Below are 23,956 nucleotides of genomic sequence, written 5' to 3' on the forward strand. Positions count from 1 at the left end.
TCCCCACAGCCACTGTCGTCCCCACACCACTATCCTCAGAGCCTCCATCCTCACAGCCTCCATTCATGCATTCATGACGATCAGGCAGGCCAGGTCCTGGGGAACGTCACAGCAGCACAGAGGGAGGACAATGGCAGAGCGCAGGGCTGCGGGCCCACTGCAGAGCATCCTTCACATCCCCAGTGACATCACGCCTCACATGACGTCACCAGCCGTCCAGGTGACTTACCACTTGGTATCGGTTGGCAGCCTGGAGATGATCCATGACCCGCAGAGCCGGCGCTGGCCGTGTGTCGCCCCCGCTTCCTGTACCGTTTCCTGTACGGGTCCGGCGCCTCCTCTTCTATCTGTCACCTGTATACAGCGATCACCGGCGCCGCACTGGAAACCTCCGCTAAGGTCTGCGCCGCCCCCGTGTTACCTCTGCCCCGCCTACAGGGCGTGCCGAGCGCACAAGGCGTGACTTCCCGTTACCATGGATTCACGTTAACGCTGGAAATTCCGTCGCTACGTCAGTACGCACATGACGTCACTGCGTCTGCTGATCTACGCTAGGAGGGGTTAGTGGGCGAGGAGACTCCGTGTTCTGGCCGCAGATTACACTGATTGCCGCGCAGCCACGAGACATCCGTGTGGATCACACGTGTCAGCCGCTGACCTATCAGGCCTGGCTTATCACTTATATCAGGAGGATCCGCTTGTTGCCAGAGGCTCCTTATTCTTTGCCACCAGTGGTTTATCTGTAGGTGGCTCCTGCAGCCATTTTGTGTCTCGGTCACATGCTGACTGGCTACTTGGCGTGTTACCGCTAGCCGCCCTGGTGCCCTCCCTTCTCCCTATTGTCGAGGGCTTCTCAGTGATTGATAGATGGCGCAATGTCGGCTCAGGTGCCGGCACAGTCAGTGCGCTTAAAGGGAACCTGTCCCCAGATGTTTCCCTATGAAACTAACAGAATCCCCTTCTGCAGCTCCCGGGCTGCATTCTATGGAGGTGCACCTTGGCCCTGACTCCCCTTTTAGACCCCAAAAATAACTATAAAATTTGGCCTTAGGTATGCTAATAACATCCCTCCCAACTTTTCAAGAAAGGAAAGAGGGATAAAGTATGCGGCGCGGGCAGCGGTAAATTTTGACCATGCCCCTAGCCACACCCATTTGGCAGTAAGGGTCATTCAGCAGATGCCCTGGACTGTTCATATTCATAGCAGTCAGAATTTTTTTAGATTTCTGTGTGTCACTATATGACGTTGCTTATTTGTGCCTATAAATCCGTGTTCACACGTTGCATAAATTCTGTTTCTTTTTGTTTCTGTCTGCAGCAAACTACACAATAACTATCTTCTCTGTTTTTTCCATTTTTGCTGCACTTTTTCTGCCTTCTCTCCATTATTTAATGTGTTTTTGGTTCAGATGTGAATCTGCGTTTTTAAGTGTTTTTATTGTACTGATACAGGTAAAATATATCTTTGTACCGTGTTAGCCAGTAGAGAAAAAAATTGTTTAAAAGAACTGAAGTCCTCAGTGGTTGATACCTTTTAATGGCTAACTGAAAAGATGGTAATAATTGCAAGCTTTCGAGACTACTCAGGTCTCTTCATCAGGCAGGTATAACCCAAAATCTGAAGAGTCACATATTTATACACAACAGGACATAGAATAGTGCAGTAAAAAAAAAACAAGTTATATGAAACAGAACTCTCACTATGACAGGGGGGAAAACTGTTGTGGCCATAAATATTGCTGCAGTTCAGTGTGAAAGTTTTATTCTCCTCTGATCAGGGTCTGGTCCGGGCTGTGACGCGCTCGGATGGTCAGAGGAGCACCTTTCTTAACTAATGTAAAAAGACATGAATCCATGAGACACATTTATTCCTGCTCTGAATGTGTCAAAGGTAATCATAAGTTTGTACTCCCATAGTCTCCTGTCTCTCTGGGACTTGAAATTCCCTTTCAATATCAGCAATTTCATGTCCATGATGCTGTGTTCGGGGTTACAAAAATGTTTGGCCACAGGTAGATTTATTCTTTTTTCCTTAATTGTGTGGCGGTGAGAATTCATCCTTGTCCTGAGCTGTTGTCCTGTCTCCACTACATACAGATCCCCAGTTGGACATTTGGTACATATAATTAAGTACACCCTATTGGTTGTGGTGCAGCTGAAGGTACCTGGGATCTTGTAGTCGTGATGTGATCTGGGAATCTTTATCTTGTTCGTTGTCAATATAAATGGACAGGTCTTACATTTTTTCTGGTTGCAGGGAAATGTTCCTGTTGTTGTTGGAGAGGACAGGGAGCTTCCGACAATGATGCTTCTTAGATTTGGGGGCTGTCTAAAACACAAGTGGGGGGTCTGGAAAAATAGATTTTAATCGGGCATCTTTTTGCAGTAATGGTTGTAGTTTCCATGCAGCTTCTCTAAACACCTCCAGATGTGGATTGTAGGTGACTACAAGAGGGACCCGATTGTTTTCTTCTTTAGTTTTATAATGTAGGAGATGGTTTCTTGATATTCTGGTGGCTCTTGTAATCTAAACTCTATTGTATACAGCCAGGCCATCAGGTACAATCGGATATGTTCCAACAGTACAGATAGAGACAATCACCTTGAGGGCCTCAGAAAGACCTTTTTGAATCAAGGCTACCACCCAAGAACAATTGAAAACCAGATTACAAGAGCCACCAGAATATCAAGAAACCATCTCCTACATTATAAAACTAAAGAAGAAAACAATCACATTTTTATAAACAATAATTAGAAACAGAAAAAAAGTTGATTTATTTACAAATAATGAATTGTATTCTTAATGCAATCTTGGTATGATTTATTTTAAATTAGAATATTTTAAAACTACAAAATTCTATTTTAAAGCACATCTGACACCTAAAGCTGCACATTATATATCAGGTCTACTCTAGTAGATAAATTATCTTTAATAACATTGTGCTTTTGGTTAACCCCTTTACGACCCCAGTTAGTCTTTGGTCATGTCAGGGGTCATGTCACGTCTGCTGCTTTAAACAGTAGACATGTGGGGCTAACAGGCGTGTGTGGATCCGCAATCCACCAGTGCCTGCTTTCCAGTTAGATCACACTGTCAAAATGTAACAGTGCGATTTAAATGGCCACACCATTCCCCGCCGCAATCACTGGGAGATCATGGTTGCCATGGTAGCTCGGAGTCATATGATGACTCCTGTTGCTACCATGACGTATTTCCTGGTACTGACAGGAAAGAAACATTTCTGCTGATCAGAGTTGTACAGCCCAGATGAACAGAAATGAACAAGCGATTAGACTGTTGATCCTTATAGTCCCGAAGGGGACTAGTAAAATTTAAAAAAAAATGTTAAAAAAAAGTTTTCAAAATGTGAAACAACAATAACCCCTAAAAGGTCAAAACACCCTCTATTTTCCCCTCTGAAAATAAAGCAGTTTAAAAAATAAAAAATATACACATATTTGGTATCACCGCGTTCAGAAATACCCAATCTATCAAAATATAAAATCAAATAATCTGATTGGTACACAGTATGGTGAGAAAAAAATTCCAAAGGCCAAAATTAAGTTTTTTGATCACTGCAAAAATTATTTAAAATGCAATAACAGGCGATCAAAAAGTAGCATCTGCACAAAAATTGTATCACTAAAAGCACCAGCTCAAGATGCAAAAAATAAGCCGTCACTGAACCCCAGATCCTAAAAATGAGAACACTACGGAGCACGGAAAATAGTGCAAAAAGCCCAATTTTTGAGGGAGACAAATGTAAAAGTAAAAGTATACTTTTTTGGTATAAATGAACTCATACCGACTTGAGGCTTCATACTGTCCTGTTTTACCATATAGTGAACAAGGTGAATAAAATATCCCAAAAATAATTGTGCAATTGCACTTTTTTTTGCAATTTCACCGTACTTGGATTTTTTTTCCCGTTTTACAGTACACTATATGGTAAAACTAATGGTTTCATGCAAAAGTACAACTTGTCCCACAAAAAACAAGCCCTCATATGGCAACACTGACGAAAAAATAGAAAAGTTATGGCCTTCTGTCTGAAGCCCTAAAAAATAGGATTCTAGCACAACCTGTGAAGTGGCTATTGACTTTAATAAGGCAGACCCAAGACCCAGCTGAGCTGGACTGGTTGGGCAGCTAGGATACAGCAGAGCTGAACTGGTTGGGCATCTAGGATGCAGCAGAGCTTAACTGTTTGAGCAGCTAGGATGCAGCAGAGCTGAACTAGTTGGGCAGCTAGGATGCAGCAGAGCTGAACTGGTTGGGCAGCTAGGATGCAGCAGAGCTGAACTGGTTGGGCAGCTAGGATGTAGCAGAGGCGAACTGGTTGACCAGCTAGGATGCAGCAGAGCTTAAGGCTGGAAACACATCTATGCGAGTAAAATCGGTCCGACTGGGCTGAAAAAAACTCTGCTGATTTTAGTTCACGTTAGGTCCGAGTGCAACGCAAGTGCGATGCTTTTTCTGAATAAATTAATGATTTTACTAGCGTGTGTAATGCGTGTGTAATGCGTATTTTTTACTATGTCATCTGCCATTCAGCTCTGCTACATGGCCGTTGACAGCAGACACAGACAGCCATGTAGCAGAGCTGAATGGCCGGTGACAGCAGACACAGAAAGAGCCACACGATCACAATGAACTCGGGTTAACTTCACCCGACTTCATTGTCATGCTGCGGCTCTGTCTGTGCCGCGTCCTGATTAGCGGTCACCTGTGAAGGGCTCACCGGTGACCGCTAATCCCCTGAGTGACTGACGTTAGCAGCCCTCTCTCATACTCACCGATCCCTGGCGCGGCGCTGCACGGCGTTCACACTGCTCCGGCGGCTTTTACTATTTTGAAAAAGCCGGCCGCTCATTAAACAATCTCGTATTCCCTGCTTTCCCCGCCCACATGCGCCTATGATTGGTTGCAGTGAGACACGCCCCCACGCTGAGTGACAGGTGTCTCACTGCACCCAATCACAGCAGCCGGTGGGTGGGTCTATACTGTGCAGTGAAATAAATAATTAAAAAAAACCAACGTGCCGTCCCCCCCAATTTTAATACCAGCCAGATAAAGCCATACGGCTGAAGGCTGGTATTCTCAGGATGGGGAGCTCCACGTTATGGGGAGCCCCCCAGCCTAACAATATCAGCCAGCAGCCGCCCAGAATTGCCGCATACATTAGATGCGACAGTTCTGGGACTGTACCCGGCTCTTCCCGATTTGCCCTGGTGCGTTGGCAAATCGGGGTAATAAGGAGTTAATGGCAGCCCATAGCTGCCACTAAATCCTAGATTAATCATGTCAGGCGTCTCCACGAGATACCTTCCATGATTAATCTGTAAGTTACAGTAAATAAACACACACACACACCTGAAAAATCCTTTATTAGAAATAAAAAACACTAACAAATTCCCTGGTTCACCACTTTAATAAGCCCCAAAAAGCCCTCCATGTCCGGCGTAATCCACGGACCTCTAGCGTCGCTTCCAGCTCTGCTGCATGGAGGTGACCGGAGCTGCAGAAAACAAAGCCGCTCCTGTCAGCTCCACGCAGCAACTGAGGTGAGTATCGCAATCAGCTGAGCTGTCACTGAGGTTACCCGCTGTCACTGTTGGAGGATCCAGCGGTGGCCGCGGGTAACCTCAGTGACAGCTCAGCTGATCGCGATACTCACCTCAGTTGCTGCATGGAGCTGACCGGAGCGGCTGTGTCTGCTGCAGCTCCTGCCACCTTCATGTAGCAGAGCTGGATGCGACGCTGGACCATAGTTACATAGTTACTTAGGTTGAAAAAAGACCTAGGTCCATCTAGTTCAACCTTCCTCCACCATCCTGGATTACACCGGATATGGAGGGCTTTTGGGGGTTTATAAAATTGTTGAACCAGGGAATTTGTTAGTGTTTTTTATTTCTAATAAAGGATTTTTTCGGGTGTGTGTGTTTATTTACTGTAACTTAAAGATTAATCATGGAAGGTATCTCATAGACGCCTGACATGATTTAATCTAGGAGTTATTGGCAGCTATGGGTTGCCAATAACTCCTTATTACCCCGATTTGCCAACGCACCAGGGCAAATCGGGAAGAGCCGGGTACAGTCCCAGAACTGTCGCATCTAATGTATGCGGCAATTCTGGGCGGCTGCTGACTGATATTGTTAGGCTGGGGGGCTCCCCATAACGTGGAGCTCCCCATCCTGAGAATACCAGCCTTCAGCCGTATGACTTTATCTGGCTGGTATTAAAATTGGGGGGACCGCACGCCGTTTTTTTTAATTAATTTTTTTTATTTCACTGCACAGTATAGACACGCCCACAGGCTGCTGTGATTGGGTGCAGTGAGACACCTGTCACTCAGCGTGGGGGCGTGTCTCACTGCAACCAATCATAGGCGCCTGTGGGCGGGTAAAGCAGGGAATACGAGATTGTTTAATGAGCGGCCGGCTTTTTCAAAAAAGTAAAAGCCGCCGGAGCAGTGTGAACGCCGTGCAGCGCCGGGGATCGGGGAACGGTGAGTATGAGAGAGGAGGGGAAAATGACCGACAGACTGTGAGAGAGAGACAGAGATAGTGACGGACCGACAGAGAGAGAATAGAGACCGAGAGGGAGAAACCGACTGACAGAGAATAGTGATTGACAGACATTGTGAGACATCACTCGTTTCCAGTGTTTTAGGAAACATGCGAGAAATGTATTTAGAAAATCGGATGTCACTAGGATGGTGTGAGTGCTGTCCCGTGACATCCGATTTTTTACACGCTCCCATAGACTTGCATTGGAGAGACTTGCAGTAGAAACTCGCAAAAAAGCAGCATGCTGCGATTTTTTTTTCTCAGTCCGATTTGGACTGAGAAAAAAATCGCAAATGCGAGTTCAATCATTCACTAACATGTGTCCGATTCCAATGCGAGTTTTTCTCGCATTGCTCTACTGCGAGAAACTCGCAAGTGAGAAGCAGCCCTAACTGGTTGGGCAGCCAGGACAGAGCAGAGCTGAGCTGGTTGGGCAGCCAGGACAGAGCAGAGCTGAACTGGTTTGGCAGCCAGGACAGAGCAGAGCTGAACTGGTTGGGCAGCCAGGACAGAGCAGAACTGAATTGGTTGGGCAGCCAGGATCCAGCAGAGCTGAACTAGTTGGGCAGCAAGGGACGGAGCAGAGAGGAACTGGTTGGGTAGCCAGGACAGAGCAGATCGGAACTGGTTGGGCAGCCAGGACGAAGTAGAGCGGAACTGGTTTGGCAGCCAGGACGGAGCAGAGCGGAGCCAGGACCAGCAGAGCGGAACTGGTTGGGCAGCAAGGACAGAGCAAAGCGGAACTGGTTGGGCAGCCATGACGGAGCAGAGCGGAACTGGTTGGGCAGCCAGGATCCAGCAGAGCGGAACTGGTTGGGCAGCCAGGATCCAGCAGAGCTGAACTGGTTGGGCAGCCTGGACGGCAGCAGAGCCGAAGTGGTTGGGCAATCAGGACACAGCACAGCCGAAGCGTTTGGACTGCCAGGATCCAGCAGAGGCGAAGCAGTTGGGCAGCCAGGATCCAGCAGCGCCAAAGCAGTTGGGCAGCCAGGATCCAGAAGAGCTGAACCAGTTGGGCAGCCAGTCCAACAGAGATTAAAGGGAACCTGTCAGGTGCAATCTGCCCCCCGGCCCACAAGCAGTTCTGGGTGGATATTTCTAAACCCTGTCTAGCTTTCCCTGTATACACTAGCATAGATAAAGAGATCTTTAGAAAAAGTATTTCTAAAGATCCTTTATTATATGCTAATGAGGAAAGCAACTAGTCACAAGGGCGTTACTTTGCTTGGCTAGTCCGCTCACATAGCATGTTAGTACGCCCCTGTAGATGTTGCTGACATGCTACAGTGCTGGCCAAAAGTATTGGCACCCCTGCAATTCTGTCAAATAATACTCAGTTTCTTCTTGAAAATGATTGCAATCACAAATTCTTTGGTATTATTATCTTCATTTCATTTGTCTTCAATGAGAAAAAAAAAATTGTCATAAAGCCAAATTGGATATAATTCCACACCAAACATAAAAAAGGGGGTGGACAAAAGTATTGGCACTGTTTGAAAAATCATGTGATGCTTCTCTAATTTGTGTAATTAACAGCACCTGTATCTTACTTGTGGTACCTAACAGGTGTTGGCAATAACTAAATCACACTTGCAGCCAGTTGACATGGATTAAAGTTGACTCAACCTCTGTCCTGTGTCCTTGTGTGTACCACATTGATAATGGAGAAAAGAAAGAAGACCAAAGAACTGAGGACTTGAGAATCCAAATTGTGAGGAAGCATGAGCAATCTCAAGGCTACAAGTCCATCTCCAAAGACCTGAAAGTTCCTGTGTCTACGGTGCACAGTGTCATCAAGAAGTTTAAAGCCCGGGGGCGTGGCCTGGACCTCATGTAGGAAGGAAGCAGCACAAGAGAGCTCCTGCCTGGATTCGCTCAAAATCCTGAATACCGGCCCTGTTAATAGGCATAACTAACCTGGAAGGCTGCAATATTCACCCAGGCATCTGGAGAGGGGAGGATACTAGCACCATGCCAATCCGTATCAACAAGAAAGATAAGGATAAAGACGCACAGGAATGTGTGTCCCTGCAGTGGCCAAGATGGCACCGGCAAAAACCAGGCCCTCCTGTAATGCAGCAGTGAAGAGATATGCCAGAGTACCTCCTGTTCCTGATCTGTCTTCTGGTGAGAAATCTGTGAGAGACACTGAACATAATGTGGAGGATCCAGTGAGTAATTTGAGCCCTGTTTGTTCAGCAACTCAGCAAATACAGAGGCTCGGGCCTGTGATTGAAGGTGGGGGAGGGAGAGATATGGAGCAGCCTGCTGAAGCTGAACCCACACTGGGAGAAATACTGGCAGCAGTTAACGCTTGCAACACCACACTGGCCACTTTAAGTAACCAAATGGGAACTGTCACTCGGGATATAGCCTGTATCAAACATGAGCTGCAGGGGGTGACTACCAGAGTAGGGGAGCTGGAAGAACATGTGAGTGCAGTGGAGGATAAATTGCCACCAATGACACGGGAGCTGGGAAAAGCCACGCAAAATATCACAACACTGCTGAACAAGGTGGACGATTTGGAGAACCGCTCCCGTAGAAGTAATCTGCGCCTGGTGGGGGTCCCGGAGAGGGCAGAAGGGAATGACTCCCTGGGCTTTTTTGAAAAATGGCTAATGTACACCTTTTGGCAAAGATGTTTTATCTCCATTCTTTACTATTGAGAGAGCGCACAGGGTCCCTACACGTGCCCCCCCGCCAGGAGCACCCCCACGTCCTATCTTGCTCAAACTTCTGCATTTTAAAGACAGGGATGCTATTCTGCGCAGATCCAGAGATATTAAGGAGCTTGCAATTAATGGGAGGAAGATCTCTATTTTCCCTGATTTTTTTCCATGGAGGTACAACGTAAAAGGGCGCAATTTATTGAGATTAAACAACGCCTGCGTGGATTACAAGTGCCATACTCCATGATGTATCCTGCTAGACTGCGAATTGCGGTGAATGGAGAAACTCACTTTTGATACAGCGGGAGCGGCGCTGTCTAGGCTGGATATTAATGAGAGGTCCATGAGGAGGAAGAATATTTGAAGATCACCCTTTCTACCACCAGGTGCTGCTGTTTCTTTTTGTCTGAGACGCTATGTTGGTATAATTACTACTGATCATTTCACTTTGGATCCAGGGCGGGAGATGACCGGTTCACTGTGGACACTCGTTTCGGGACAAAGCTGTGGACCCTTCTCCCTGCATGGACTCTGGGCGAGTTTTCTAGCCTTGATTCTCTCTATCTGAGAGAAATGTGCAAGTTACACTTGTTTTTGAGGGCGGGGGCGCTGTACACTGGTGTGCAGGGCTCTATTTCCCTCCTTGTTTTTTTCATTTTATTGTTGTATTTTGCAATTAATATGTGGGGTGTGGTGTACCTCAGTCGTGTCACTCAAGCTAATGCTAACAGGAATTGGTGGAGATTCCCTCTCTCCCCCAGTAATGGGGTATGCTCTGGTTTATTATTTATTAACCTGCTCTTATGGCGATGTCACGGGCGGAGGAGGGGACGCGGAGGAGGGAACTCTTCGCGCCAAAGATGGCGGCTTCTGAAATTTTTCGGCCGGACACCTCCGGCGGTCACAAGGCGCACCTCTACCCAACGGCAGAGCGGTAAGATCCTGTTCGTGACGCCAAGTTGTCGCGGGCGGAGGAGGGGACGCTGCGCTCTCCCACTGCTCGGGTCCGGTTGCCGCTGCTGCCGCGGCCTGCTGCTGCTCGGTGGCTCGAGCGATGGGCCGGATCCCGGGGACTCGAGCGGCGCTCCTCGCCCGTGAGTGAAAGGGGTTTGTTTGTGGGGATAGTTTATTGTCCGTGACGCCACCCACGGTTGTGGTGATTGTAGGGACACCACCGCTTCTCTGTATGGGGATCCCGGGAGCGGTGACAGGGAGCAGCAAAGTTGTTAGTTCTCCCCTCCGTGGGTAGGGGGTTGGTTGGTCCCAGGGCCCAGAGATGGGGTTGGGATGGTGGACAGGCGGGTTACGGGGCCCGTGGAGGTGCAGGGACACAGGGGCAGCGCTGTGCCGCACGGCACGGAGGTACTCACTCAGCCCAAGAATGATGAGACAGTTCACGGTAAACAAACGGCTGGTTGGACGGGTCCCTCGGACGGCTACGGTGCTGATGTTCCCTGCAGTTAACGGTGACAGTCTCTTCCCTGCACCTACGTATTGTCTTTGGTAGCGATGGATTCCCACCGGTAACCCGCTCCCCGACTTGGATATGGGCCGGAGGAGCCCCACTCTTGCCCGCAGGCGCTGACCCTGGGAAACTGGTGCCGTGGCGGTGTCTCCCCTTAACGGTCGGACTGTTGCCTTCAATCGGGACTTGGTTGTTGGGAGACCCAGAGGTCCCCTTCACTGACGGATTTGGCAAATTATGGCGACTCCTAGCCTTGCCGGGATCCGAAAGGCCCCTGCCCTGGTGCTGACTGTTCTTTGTATACCACTCCGGTACCGCCGGGTCACCACCCGTCCACGGTCCTTTCGGCAACCTCCGAGCAGTCTCTCCTGCAGACGGTCACCGCCGTCTGTCAACCTTGCTGTCTCAGTCCGGGGCACACACCCGGACTTACTTCAGGCTTCTTGCTGTCACTTTTCTCCTGCTACTACTTCTTCCTTCTCTCACTACAACTCCACTGTTCACTCCTCACTCAAGCTCTTCCCTGAGCTAACTGCCTGGTTTTCCCGCCTCCAGGGCTGTGAACTCCTTGGTGGGCGGAACCAACCGCCTGGCCCACCCCCTGGTGTGAACATCAGCCCCTGGAGGAAGGCAACAAGGGTTTCTGGTCTGACCTTGGTGTTCCTGCAGGGAATGTGGGGTGTGTGTGGTGTTATGACCTGTGACCCCTGGCTTGCCCAGGGTGTCACATTCCCCCTTAGCAAAACGCAGACCGTCCTCGGGCTGCCCGTCCAACACCGATTTTATTTTCCTTTTTTTTTTTTCTGAAAGATAAAAAAAACACATATACAGGTATACTAACATCATCCCACAGCGGGAGGCACATTTCTTTAAACGTTACGGTTTTAACGGTTAACAGTTACGGTCTCCGCTCTCTCCCACCCAAGCAACCTGGCCCTGATGCTGCCCCTAGAAAACAGGCAGCACCCCTTGACCCCAGTCCTGCACCAAGTTACCCGAGCGGGATCTGTCCTTCCCCTCCAGAGGGTAGCCACCGGTTCCTGTGGTGGCTGGGCCCCAGCCTGCTCTACTGCGGGCCTTCCCTCCAACCTGCCTCTCTGGAAGCGGCAATTGCGGTAACGGTAACTCAACTTATTTACAAGCCACTAGCGTCTGTGGTTGCCCTGCAAGTTCACGGGCTTGTCCATGAGCAGTTCCTCATGCAAACAACTTTTTAAACGGTCCCCACGGGGACAACGGTGCCAGCAACGGCCGGTTTTCCAAATCACGGTGAATCAGGTGACTGTTCGGTTCCATTTACTTATCATTCTCATTTGCAAACTTCTAAACTTTCAAACGCACACTTTGGTTCCCCTCCCCCTTTTTTAAAGGACGGTTTCCCTGTACCTAAGTGGGGGTCTACCTAGGTTGGGACGGGTGGACCTCCGGGGTCCTGTGTAAGTAGGGCTAGGCAGTGGGGTAGAGGGAACAATCAGTTCCTCCTCCCTGCTATCGTGTGGGGCAGGCGGAGGCATAGGGGAGCTGGGTGCAGGTTCATCTCTGGGCACTGGCACTGACTCACGGTTGACCCCTTTCATCACTTCTTCATCCACGGGTTGTGGGAACAGTATCACTGGAAGAATCACCACGCCGTTCTGTGTAGGCCAGTCCGCTGGGAAGTCTCCCATTGCAGTGTGGATCACCTCTTTTGCCTTTTCTGCTGGTAGGGGAACCGGTACTTCAGCCGCCGCTCTTAAGGCTGGTGGGCACCTTTTCAGATGGTCCCGGGAAACCGTGGCCAAAGTGCCCCCTTGGTCACGACTGATTTGGTAGGCCTTCCCATCTTCCCATCCTGTGGGCTGTATGACGTACGGGTTTTGTTCCCATTGATCATCCAGCTTGTGGGTTCTCCTCTTCCGCTTCAGTACGACATCTCCGGGCTGAAAAGGGCCAGCAGACGCCTTTTGATTGAAGCGCTGCTCCTGCAGTTCCCGACTCCGACTCAAGTTCTTCTCAACATTTTCTTGAATCTGCCGGTATTGTTCCCTCCGCCGAGTTTCCCATTCAGCTGTCGACGGGAGTGCTTCTGGGGCCTCCAATCCCATTTCCAGGTCCACCGGCAGTCGGCCGGGGCGAGCCCTCATCAGATATGCTGGGGTGCACTTCGTTGAGCTGGACGGGATGTTGTTGTACATATCGACCAAGTCGGGTAGCTTCTCTGGCCACAGGTTCCGCTCTTCCAGCGGTAACGTCTTGAGGAGTCCCAGGACCAAGTGGTTCATTTTCTCACACATGCCGTTGGTCTGGGCATGGTAAGGGGTGGTCCGGATCTTCTTACAGCCGTACAACTGGCAGAACTCATGGAACACCTCTGCTTCAAAAGCCGGGCCTTGGTCAGTAAGCACCTTTTCTGGATATCCATGTGGTCGGCAGAAATAAGCCTGGAACGCTCTAGCGGCAGTACGACCAGTTAGGTCCTTGACTGGGACAACCACCATGAATCTTGAATAGTGGTCTACGATGGTCAACGCGCAGGCGTACCCACTTCGGCTGGGGGTGAGCTTGACATGGTCCAGGGCGACCAGCTCCAGCGGCTGATGGGTAATGATCGGGTGTAGGGGCGCCCTCTGGCTGGCCTCGTCCTTCCTCCTCAGCATACAAGGACCGCACTCTCGGCACCAGGCCTCTACAGACACCCGCATCCCACTCCAATAGAACCGCTCTCTCAACAGCATCTCCAGCTTCTTCCATCCGAAGTGTCCGGCACCATCATGGTATGCCTGCAGAACAGTGGGCACATCAGCTTGGGGAATCACCAACTGGCGGATTTTCTCATGAGTCTTTGGGTTGATCAGCTCACGGTACAGCTTCCCTTGATGTAGATACAGCCGGTTTCGCTCCTTCCACAAGCGTTGGGCTTCAGCTGGGGCGGCAGGATCCATTCCAACAGCGCCTTGTTCCACCAGGGTCTTGACGAGGCAGACAGCCGGCGCCTGGTTTTGAGCTTCCTGCCACTCCTGACTGGGCAGTGGATCCAGGTTCACCCGTTGCTGGTGGACATGCACCTTCTCAGTTGGTGGCTGGTGAAATGCAGGCAACTCGATCTCTTCGAGGTCATCATCCTCGCACCCTTCTTCTGACAAGTGAGGCACCCGAGAGAGTGCATCAGCATTAATGTTGACACGACCAGCCCTGTACTTGATTGTGAAGTCATAGTTGGCTAGCCTGGCCACCCACCGCTGCTCCAACGCGCCCAGTTTGGCCGTGTCCAGGTGAGTCAACGGATTGTTATCCGTGAAAGCGGTGAATTATTCTGCGGCCAAGTAGTGGCGGAACCGCTCGGTGATAGCCCATACCAGTGCCAGGAGCTCGAGTTTGAAGGAGCTGTAGTTCTCGGGGTTCCTTTCAGTTGGCCGGAGTTTTCGGCTAGCATAAGCAATCACTTTTTCCTTCCCATCCTGGACTTGGGACAGGACTGCCCCCAATCCCACATTGCTGGCGTCGGTGTATAGGATGAATGGGCAGCCATAGTCAGGGTACGCTAGGACCTCTTCTCCGGTCAAGGCCGCTTTCAGCTGGCAGAAGGATTCCTCATGCCTTTCTTCCCACACCAGTGGGGCTCCGATGGGTCTACCACCTTTGGTCTGTCCCACGAGGAGATCTTGCATGGGGGCAGCCATCTTCGTGTACCCCTTGATAAAGCGCCGGTAGTACCCCACCAGACCCAGAAACTGCCTTACTTCCCTCACTGTGGTTGGTCTCGGCCAGCCTTGGATGGCAGTGATCTTCTCAGGGTCGGGGGCGACACCTTCTGCACTCACTACATGCCCCAGGTACTGCAATCTGAGCTTCAGCAGGTGACACTTGGAGGGCTTCAACTTCATCCCGTATTTAGCAAGGGACGCGAACACCTCAGCCAGGTGCTCCAGATGGGCTTCATACGTCTGGGAGTACACAATCACATCATCCAAGTACAACAGGACGGTCTCGAAGTTTAGATGTCCCAGACAGCACTCCATCAGCCGTTGGAAGGTTCCAGGGGCGTTGCACAGCCCGAATGGCATACTATTGAATTCACAGAGCCCCATTGGGGTGGTGAAGGCGGTTTTCTCCCGGTCCTCCGGTGCCACTGCCACTTGCCAGTATCCACTGGTGAGGTCAAGGGTAGAGAAGTAATTTGCAGTTCTCAGTGCGGCCAAAGACTCTTCGATATGGGGCAGTGGATAAGCATCTTTATGCGTTATCTGGTTAATCTTCCGGTAGTCCACACACATCCGCATGGTGCCATCCTTCTTCTTGACCAGCACCAACGGGGCGGCCCAGGGACTACAGCTGTCCTGAATAACCCCTGCCTCCTTCATGTCCCTCAACATCTCTTTGGCGCATTGGTAATGCGCAGGGGAAATAGGCCTGTACCTCTCTTTGATAGGGGGGTGCTCACCGGTGGGAATGTGGTGTTGGACCCCTTTAATCTGCCCAAAGTCTAATGGATGTTTGCTGAAAACTTGCTCATACTCCCGCACCACCCTGTACACCCCTTCTTTGTGATGTGTAGGGGTATCGTCAGTGCCCACGTGTAGCTGTTGGTGCCACTCATTTAACTCCCCTTGGGGCGGGTGAGTGCTGGTAGTAGGTGGGGAGACTGGGGGAGCTGCCTCGTGGATCGTGTGGGGATCTAGGGTGAGCAGCTTGGCAAGGGTGGCATACCGGGGAAGCCTGACTTCTTCCTCCCCACAGTTCAGCACCCTCACGGGCACTCTCCCCTTCTTTACATCTACCACCCCTCAGGCGGCAATTACAGTGGGCCAGTGTTCGGAGGGCATGGGCTCTATCATGGCAGGGTAGTCACGCCCCTGAGGCCCTACTGCCGCTCTACACCAAATCATCATCTCCTAGGGGGTACAATCAACGGAGCAGCATCCATCACTCTCAGGGTATGTGCGCACGTTGCTTTTTAGCTGCTTTTTACCTGCTTTTTTGCTGCTTTTTCTTCTGCGCTGTTTAATGCCAAAATGGATGTGTTCTTCTATTCAAGCAAAGTCTATGGGAATTTGGGTTTCTTGTTCACACTATGTTGTTCAAAATGCTGCCTTTTTGTGGCAGAACTTTGGTCAAAAACTCAGCTTTGCAGTGCAAAACCCAAATGGCAAAAACAATTGACATGTTGCTTCTTTGAAAAGCTGAGTTTTTGACCAAAGTTCTGCCACAAAAAGGCAGCATTTTGAACAACATAGTGTGAACAAGAAACCCAAATTCCCATAGACTTTGCTTGAATAGAAGAACACATCCATTTTGGCATTAAACAGCGCAGAAGAAAAAGCAGCAAAAAAGCAGGTAAAAAGCAGGTAAAAAGCAACGTGCGCACATACCCTCACTCCACCAATCTCTCCTCGTGTTGAGTTTACATGCTGGCGGTACATCAAAGCTCAGATCTCACGCTGCACCGCTCTCTGTCGGCTCCCCGCCGCCGTGGCGGCCAGCTGCTGCAGTAGGGCCAACACATCACCCATACAGTGCTCCATCACATTGGTTCCTAAAACTATCTTGGGGGTTATGGTCACTGGGTTCATTCATGATCACAATCATACCCTGGTGTTGCAGTTCAGCTCGCCCCACGGTCATAGCCACTTGTTTATACCCCACTTGGGTCAATGGGAGTCCATCAGCAGCAATCAGTGTTATACTAGTATCTGGGGGCGCCAGCTCGTCTGTCCCCCAATACCGCTGGTATAATGTGTATGGTATGGTGGTTACCTGTGATCCAATGTCCAAGAGAACCATCACCGGTATGCCGTCCACAGCCACGGGGTTGATGGGCCGGGCACCGATATACCGGTCCCGCCAGTCTGGGGGGCCACGGGGTTCTACTCCTGAGGATTGGCCCGTGGCCCCAGGGGTTGCTCGTTTAACGGGCACTGTCGGAAGTAATGGCCAGGCTTGTTGCACTTGTAGCAGGTTGGAGGTCTGTTCCGTGAGTTGTTAGCACTTCTCCGCTGCATCCAGGGAACATCCTCAGGGCTGTCGGCGAGCTGTATCCTGGGTGGAGGCTGGGATCTGGTCAAAGGTTGGAGTGCAGCGAGAATCTTGGCGAGGTCTCCGTCCATGTGGCGGACCTGGGCTGCCAGTTCTTCCATTGTGCTGCTGGGAGCTGTAGGCATTGGAGAGGCCGGTGGAGCAGGGGCCACCACGACGGGGGCTGTCTCAATTGGCCACGGGGCTGGCTCCGAGATTTCTGAAGCTGGGGGTTGTAGTGCTTTAATGGCCCGTTCCTTTAACACAGCAAAGTCCACATCAGGGTGTTCCAGGGCCCACAGCCGGAGCTGTTTGCGATCCTCAGGGGACCTCATCCCCTGCACAAATTGCTCTACTAGCATCTTGTTGCTGTCCGCCTCATTGATAGTGTCTACCCGCTTTAGGGTGCGAAGAGCGGTTTGCAGGCGTAAAGCGTAGTCCCGAATGCTATCCACAGGCCATTGCAGGCAGTGGTAAAACTGCATCCTCAGCTCAGCTTCGGTACGGGTCTCAAAGACAGTCTGTAGCTTTTCAAATATGGTGGCTACAAAGAGCCGGTCCCCCTCGGCCCAGGTCTCCGCTTCCTGCTCAGCCGCGCCGGTTAGCTGGCCCAGCACTACCGCTGCACGTTGCTTATCAGTCAGGGGGTACAATTCCAAAAGCGGATTAAGCTTTTTCCGGAAGACCTGTAGAGCATCAGGTTTCCCGTCATACTGCGGTAGCCAGGTAGCTCCGGGCGCATAGGGCAAGGAGAACGGCATCACCTGAGCGAGAGTGGGGGCCGCGGCACCTCCCGCCAGCACGGCCGGGACCTGGGCAGGCTCATTCCCATCCACGGGTGCCACTGTGGCTGCGACCACCGCTCCTCCAGCAGCTCCGTCGGGAGCAGACATCTTGTTTCCGTCCCCCTTAGCTTCTTTCCGGCCCCTCCTCTCTCGGGGCGGGGTTTTGGCCTTCGCGCCTCTGCTACTCGAGAAGACGCTCGAGTGGGAACTCTTCGCGCCAAAGATCTCTCTTCTGAAATTTTTCGGCCGGACACCTCCGGCGGTCACAAGGCGCACCTCTACCCAACGGCAGAGCGGTAAGATCCTGTTCGTGACGCCAAGTTGTCGCGGGCGGAGGAGGGGACGCTGCTCTCTCCCACTGCTCGGGTCCGGCTGCCGCTGCTGCCGCGGCCTGCTGCTGCTCGGTGGCTCGAGCGATGGGCCTGATCCCGGGGACTCGAGCGGCGCTCCTCGCCCGTGAGTGAAAGGGGTTTGTTTGTGGGGATAGTTTATTGTCCGTGATGCCACCCACGGTTGTGGTGATTGTAGGGACACCACCGCTGCTCTGTATGGGGATCCCGGGAGCGGTGACAGGGAGCAGCAAAGTTGTTAGTTCTCCCCTCCGTGGGTAGGGGGTTGGTTGGTCCCGGGGCCCAGTGATAGGGTTAGGATGGTGGACAGGCGGGTTATGGGGCCTGTGGAGGTGCAGGGACGCAGGTGCAGCGCTGTGCCGCACGGCACGGAGGTACTCACTCAGCCCAAGAATGATGAGGCAGTTCACGGTAAACAAACGGCTGGTTGGACGGGTCCCTCGGACGGCTACGGTGCTGATGTTCCCTGCAGTTAACGGTGACAGTCTCTTCCCTGCACCTACGTATTGTCTTTGGTAGCGATGGATTCCCACCGGTAACCCGCTCCCCGACTTGGATATGGGCCGGAGGAGCCCCACTCTTGCCCGCAGGCGCTGGCCCTGGGAAACTGGTGCCTTGGCGGTGGCGGTGTCTCCCCTTAACGGTGGGACTGTTGCCTTCAATCGGGACTTGTTGTTGGGAGACCCAGAGGTCCCCTTCACTGACGGATTTGGCAAATTATGGCGACTCCTAGCCTTGCCGGGATCCGAAAGGCCCCTGCCCTGGTGCTGACTGTTCTTTGTATACCGCTCCGGTACCGCCGGGTCACCACCCGTTTACGGTCCTTTCGGCAACCTCCGAGCAGTCTCTCCTGCAGACGGTCACCGCCGTCTGTCAACCTTGCTGTCTCAGTCCGGGGCACACACCCGGACTAACTTCAGGCTTGTTGCTGTCACTTTTCTCCTGCTACTTCTTCCTTCTCTCACTACAACTCCACTGTTCACTCCTCACTCAAGCTCTTCCCTGAGCTAACTGCCTGGTTTTCCCGCCTCCAGGGCTGTGAACTCCTCGGTGGGCGGAGCCAACCGCCTGGCCCACCCCCTGGTGTGAACATCAGCCCCTGGAGGAAGGCAACAAAGGTTTCTGGTCTGACCTTGGTGTTCCTGCAGGGAATGTGGGGTGTGTGTGGTGTTATGACCTGTGACCCCTGGCTTGCCCAGGGCGTCACAGCGACATCACTTAATATTGTAGCGTGGAATGTTAGGGGGCTCAGGGATGCGAATAAGAGGTGTGCTATATTTACTCATTTGCAAAAGTTTCTCCCGGCTATTCTATGTTTATCTGAGACCCACATGGTAAGAGATAATGTTCATTGGCTGACGAAGGGATGGATCACACATGAATATCATTCCACATACTCGACCCATGCACGGGGTGTCAGTGTGTTGGTGCACAAATCCATCCCATTCTCATGTACTAAATCAATGGTTGACCCTGGGGGCAGATTTGTCTGTTTACTTTGCACGCTGTATGGTATACAATTTATTCTGGTTGCGGTATACATCCCTCCACCATACTCAGTCGAACCAGTAAAAAGAATCTTGTCTGTTTTAGACTCCTTCCCCCCTGCGCCGACTCTTTTGATAGGAGATTTTAACACATATTTACATCCTTATCTAGATAAGCTACATTCAGGGAACTTATCAGAGGACGCAGCCTCAACTTCATTTGCTAGAATGCTGACAGAGCTGGGTTTGGTAGACCTTTGGCGCGTCCAAAACCCCACATCCAAACAGTTTTCCTGCTACTCTAGCTCCCACCACACTATGTCACGGATAGACCTGGCTATTGGAAACACACTTATGACCTCATATGTGCAAACGGTGGCCTATCTACCTAGAAGCGTATCTGATCACTCACCACTCCATATTACACTTTCATGGGGAAACCCCCTCATCCTGTCTAGGCCTATCTGGAAACTTAATCCCTTCTGGATCCAGCTTATAGGGGGATCTTTACATGATACTATTTTAGAATATTTCCAACTTAATGAGTGCTCCGTACCATCACATATGGTCTGGGACTCTATGAAAGCCGTGGTGAGGGGCATCTATATCAGAGAAATATGCATACGTAAAAACCAAAACAGACGCTACACCCAAAGTCTGATTCAGGAAGTATCTGTTGCGGAGGCTGCGGTGGTGCTCAACCCGACAGAGGAAACTAAAAACACTCTAGAGAAGACACAGATGTCACTCACGGAAAATCTCATGTCGGCGGCAGCAAATAAATGTTACTTCCTCAAGCAGAAATATTTCAGAGGGGGAGGGAGTAGGGCACCTACTAGCCACGGTCATTAGGGCGCAGGAAGGATCTTCATATATAAATAGGATGAAGATGGAGTCGGGTGATCTTGTAATGGAAAGTGAGGGAGATAAAGAGGTATTATATGCGGCTATACACATCAGACTGTGACCTTGCGGAGACTGAGATTGAGCAATATTTAGATGCTCTCTCTCTCCCCACACTGGCCGACGAAGAAAGGGATTTGGTGGATCGTAACATCCTGTTGGAAAAATTAGAGGAAGCGCTTGGCCAGACGCAAAATGAAAAAGCTCCGGGAACGGATGGCCTGCCTGGCGAGTTTTATAAAACATATGCACCCTTACTACTACCTAAACTACTTAAAGTATTTGAAGAGGCTGAAAGGCAGAGGGTCCTCCCGCCTTCTATGAGAGAAGCTTTAATAGTCTTAATATTAAAACACGGAAAAGCTCCAGAGATCCCAGATTCGTACCGCCCAATCTCTCTACTACCAACAGATGTTAAATTACTGGCCAAGGGGCGTGGCCTGGCAATGGAGGAGTGAGGACGCTGACTTCCCTTGCTCTCGTGCTCGGACAGGCCCTGGACCCCGTTTATGAGACGCATACCCGGCTCTACCTCAGCCAATGCCGGCTAAGAGAAGCAGCAATAGCGGCAGGCCCAAAATAGAACATCGGACACCGGCTCCTGCGCGCATAACAAGATATTTAAGGAGTTCCACCGGACCAGGCCGAGTGTCTTCCTCACCTAAAATGGCGGCCGCAGCACTCTGGGAGACATCCGCGCCGTCCGGCAGCATGGAGGAGGGCGGCATTATCACACAGCCTCAGCTGCCCAGGGCCCTGTCGACAGCGGCGGTGGTTGGAAAGCAGAGCAGCGGCGGTAATGGGCCCGAACGCGGCGAGGAGGCGCAGCACAGGGGAATCCCCTCCACTCACATAATGGCGGCAGCTGCAGCGCCGGAGACCCACCGCCCGAGGGACCGGGAGAAAACAGAGCAGTGTACAGAGCGGGACGCCGAAGGCCAGGATGGGGGTAAGGCTCTGGGGAAGCCCCTGATAATGATGCAGCCAGCCCAGCAGACTAACAGGGGGAATAAGCAGCAGGACTATAACGACATTCCCCATGGGGTACCCTATGAGCGGGAAACACTAGAGGAATACAGGGAGGCATCGCTCAGTACAGAGCAGTTAAGGCTCAGGAGCCCTGGTGATGAGCCACTTGTTACTGCTGTACACAGTACATTAGAGGCCCCTCTAATCCCTGCTCCCTGTAGTGCCCAGCCTAAACGGATGGAGGGGGGACCTCTGGTAAACGCCCTAGACACGGTGGGGGACTCCTATATAAGTGAAACCTCATCATCTCCTGAAAGAGGACGGATACCAGCTGCCCTCAGGTCTCTTCCACACAGTCCGGAAGATGGAGACATTGGAGAGAGGGGATCAGAGATATGTGTCTGGGATGATCTTAAGGCCCGTATCCGAGCTATCCCAACTAGAGAAGAAATGGAGGATTACATCAGCAGAATGGAGGCTTCATATAAAGCAGAGTCTAAGTCCATGAGAGGAGAAATGCAGCAGTTAAATGTACGCATGACAGCTTCCGAGACGTGCTCAGCCTCTATGTCTGCACAGCTTTCCCAACAGGCACAGACTCTTGCGGCACAAGCTATCCAAATAGAGAACTTGACGAACCTGTTAGACGATTTAGAGAACAGGGGCAGACGTAATAACATCAGGATACGGGGTATCCCCGAGTCCGTAGCCCCCCAGGACTTGGATGCATCATTAGGACGTCTGTTCAACTCCATTTTGGATCTACCAAGGGATTCCCACCTGGAATTGGACAGAGCACATAGATCTCTGGGCCCCAGACCTTTGGACAATGCTAATCCTCGGGATGTAATATGTAGAGTCCATAAGTATAAAAAAAAAGAAGAAATCCTGGCCAAAGCTAGGCAAAGGGACTCTGTCTTGTTTAAGAATACACCGATCCAATTACTCCCGGATTTGTCTAGGCACACTCTACAGAAGCGCAGGGCCCTGAGACCTCTACTGGACGTTCTACGACAGAGAAATATTCTGTATTCTTGGGGTTTCCCCTTTAAACTACAGGTCCGACATGCTGGAGGTTTTCATGTGCTCCATTCTCTAATGGATATTCCATCCTTTTGTGCAGCCCTCGGATTACCGGTCGTTCATATCTCAGACAAGGAGTGGCCACGAGTGCACAGCCTCCCTGGAGAGTTAACCACCAACCCTCTACCACGACGAGAAATTACTCGTAGGAAAAATCGGGGCTCACAGCGGAAGAAAGGGGTGGAAATGACACCAGCTGACTGCGAGGGGGAGTGAGATCATCCCACCCTTTCCAGTCTTGGACATGTTGTTGAATCCAGATCTTGCAGGCCGGTTTAGAGTTGATTCAGAATTTATTTCGGCTAAGTTCTGACCTGAGCCATCAGTCTCAGGAACGTAATAATAGCTAAATATTTTTGATGTCTTACTAGTTAATTACTAACAGTTATTTGAATTTCAATGATAAGTGGGGTGAAGGTGTGTCGTCCTCTAATATTGTTCTAGTTTAAAATACTTCAGTTTAAGGGGTCTGGGGCCTGTTCGGGGGAGACGGGCCTCTTTTGAAAGACTACTCCCCACCGGGGTTCTACACGCTGCGGGCAGGTGTAGGTTATACTGACCCCAAGACCACGGCCTAATACTATTGTTGAGGGCCTATCTTCTTTTTCTTAGTCTTTTTCTTCCCTTTTCTTCTTATTTCCTCCTTTACATTCTTTTTTTCTTCCTCTTCTCTTTTTCCTTCTTTCCTCTCTTCCTTGCTCCCATCTATAACTAGTCCTATCGCTAACTCTCCTTAGTAGTTGTACTACCTCTTCTCCTCTCTTCCCTTCTGCACATCACCTCCCCTTCCCCCCCCCCCCTCTCCCTCGCCCCTTTCTGACAATAATAATTTCCTGTTCCTTGGGGGACCTATAGACGGGGAGATGGAGGCCCTTAGATTATGCTCACTCAATGTAAGGGGATTCAATATCCCACAGAAGCGCTCGCAGGTCCTTTACTCCATGCACAAACAGAGGACACAAATTCTCCTGTTGCAGGAGACGCATTTCAAAACCGGCAATATATCAGCATTTAAAGATAGATTCTACCCCGTATGGTACCACAGCACTAACCCGGAGGCTAAGTCTAAGGGAGTCTCTATAGCAATACATAAACAGCTTGCGCATACGATCATTGATACATGCATAGATAGCCAAGGTAGATACGTGTTCCTCAAATTGAGGGTCTTCAATATGGTGTTTAGCATTGCTAATTGGTATCTTCCAAACAATAACCAGGTCTCTATGTGCAGATCTCTCCTGAAGACACTGGCGGACTTCGCAGAGGGGACGCTGCTTATCGGCGGGGACTTTAATTTTACCCTAAATCCAGCAGTAGACTCCTCCTCTGGAAGAGGCCCAGGTCGGCATCGCGAGATGGGTTCTTTGAGGCGGGACCTCCATGCCCTCCAACTGATAGACATTTGGCGCATTCTGAATCCACAGGGTAAGGACTATACTTTCTTCTCCCCCCCACATAATACATACTCTAGAATTGACTTCTTTTTGGTGGGACAGCGAGCCCTTTCTTGGCAACCGATAGCTAAAATTGGAGATATATTCTGGTCCGATCATGCCCCAATTTACTTGTCCCTACAGATCCCCCCTGTCACTCAGCGCCCATGGACATGGAGGCTAAATAGCAGTCTTCTCAAAGATAGCATATGCCAGAAAGAGTTGCAGGACACAATAGAGTCCTT

General features: G+C 50.7%; 1 protein-coding gene across 2 annotated transcripts in view; it reads right to left on the reverse strand.

The window, feature by feature from the left end:
- The window catches only part of NDFIP2 (Nedd4 family interacting protein 2), a 193,789-nt gene extending 193,326 nt beyond the window's left edge, over positions 1-463 (reverse strand). Inside the window, exon 1 of one of the 2 annotated variants that reach the window (XM_075336768.1) lies at positions 230-463. In XM_075336768.1, coding sequence (XP_075192883.1) covers positions 230-265 — 36 coding nt within the window. In that variant the 5' untranslated portion in view covers positions 266-463. The remainder of the gene's footprint in view (positions 1-229) is intronic. The other variant, XM_075336769.1, reaches the window with a different exon arrangement.
- Between the last annotated feature and the right edge of the window lie 23,493 nt (positions 464-23,956).

This window comes from Anomaloglossus baeobatrachus, chromosome 2, assembly GCF_048569485.1.
Source record: "Anomaloglossus baeobatrachus isolate aAnoBae1 chromosome 2, aAnoBae1.hap1, whole genome shotgun sequence".
NCBI classification, from domain to species: Eukaryota; Metazoa; Chordata; class Amphibia; order Anura; family Aromobatidae; genus Anomaloglossus; species Anomaloglossus baeobatrachus.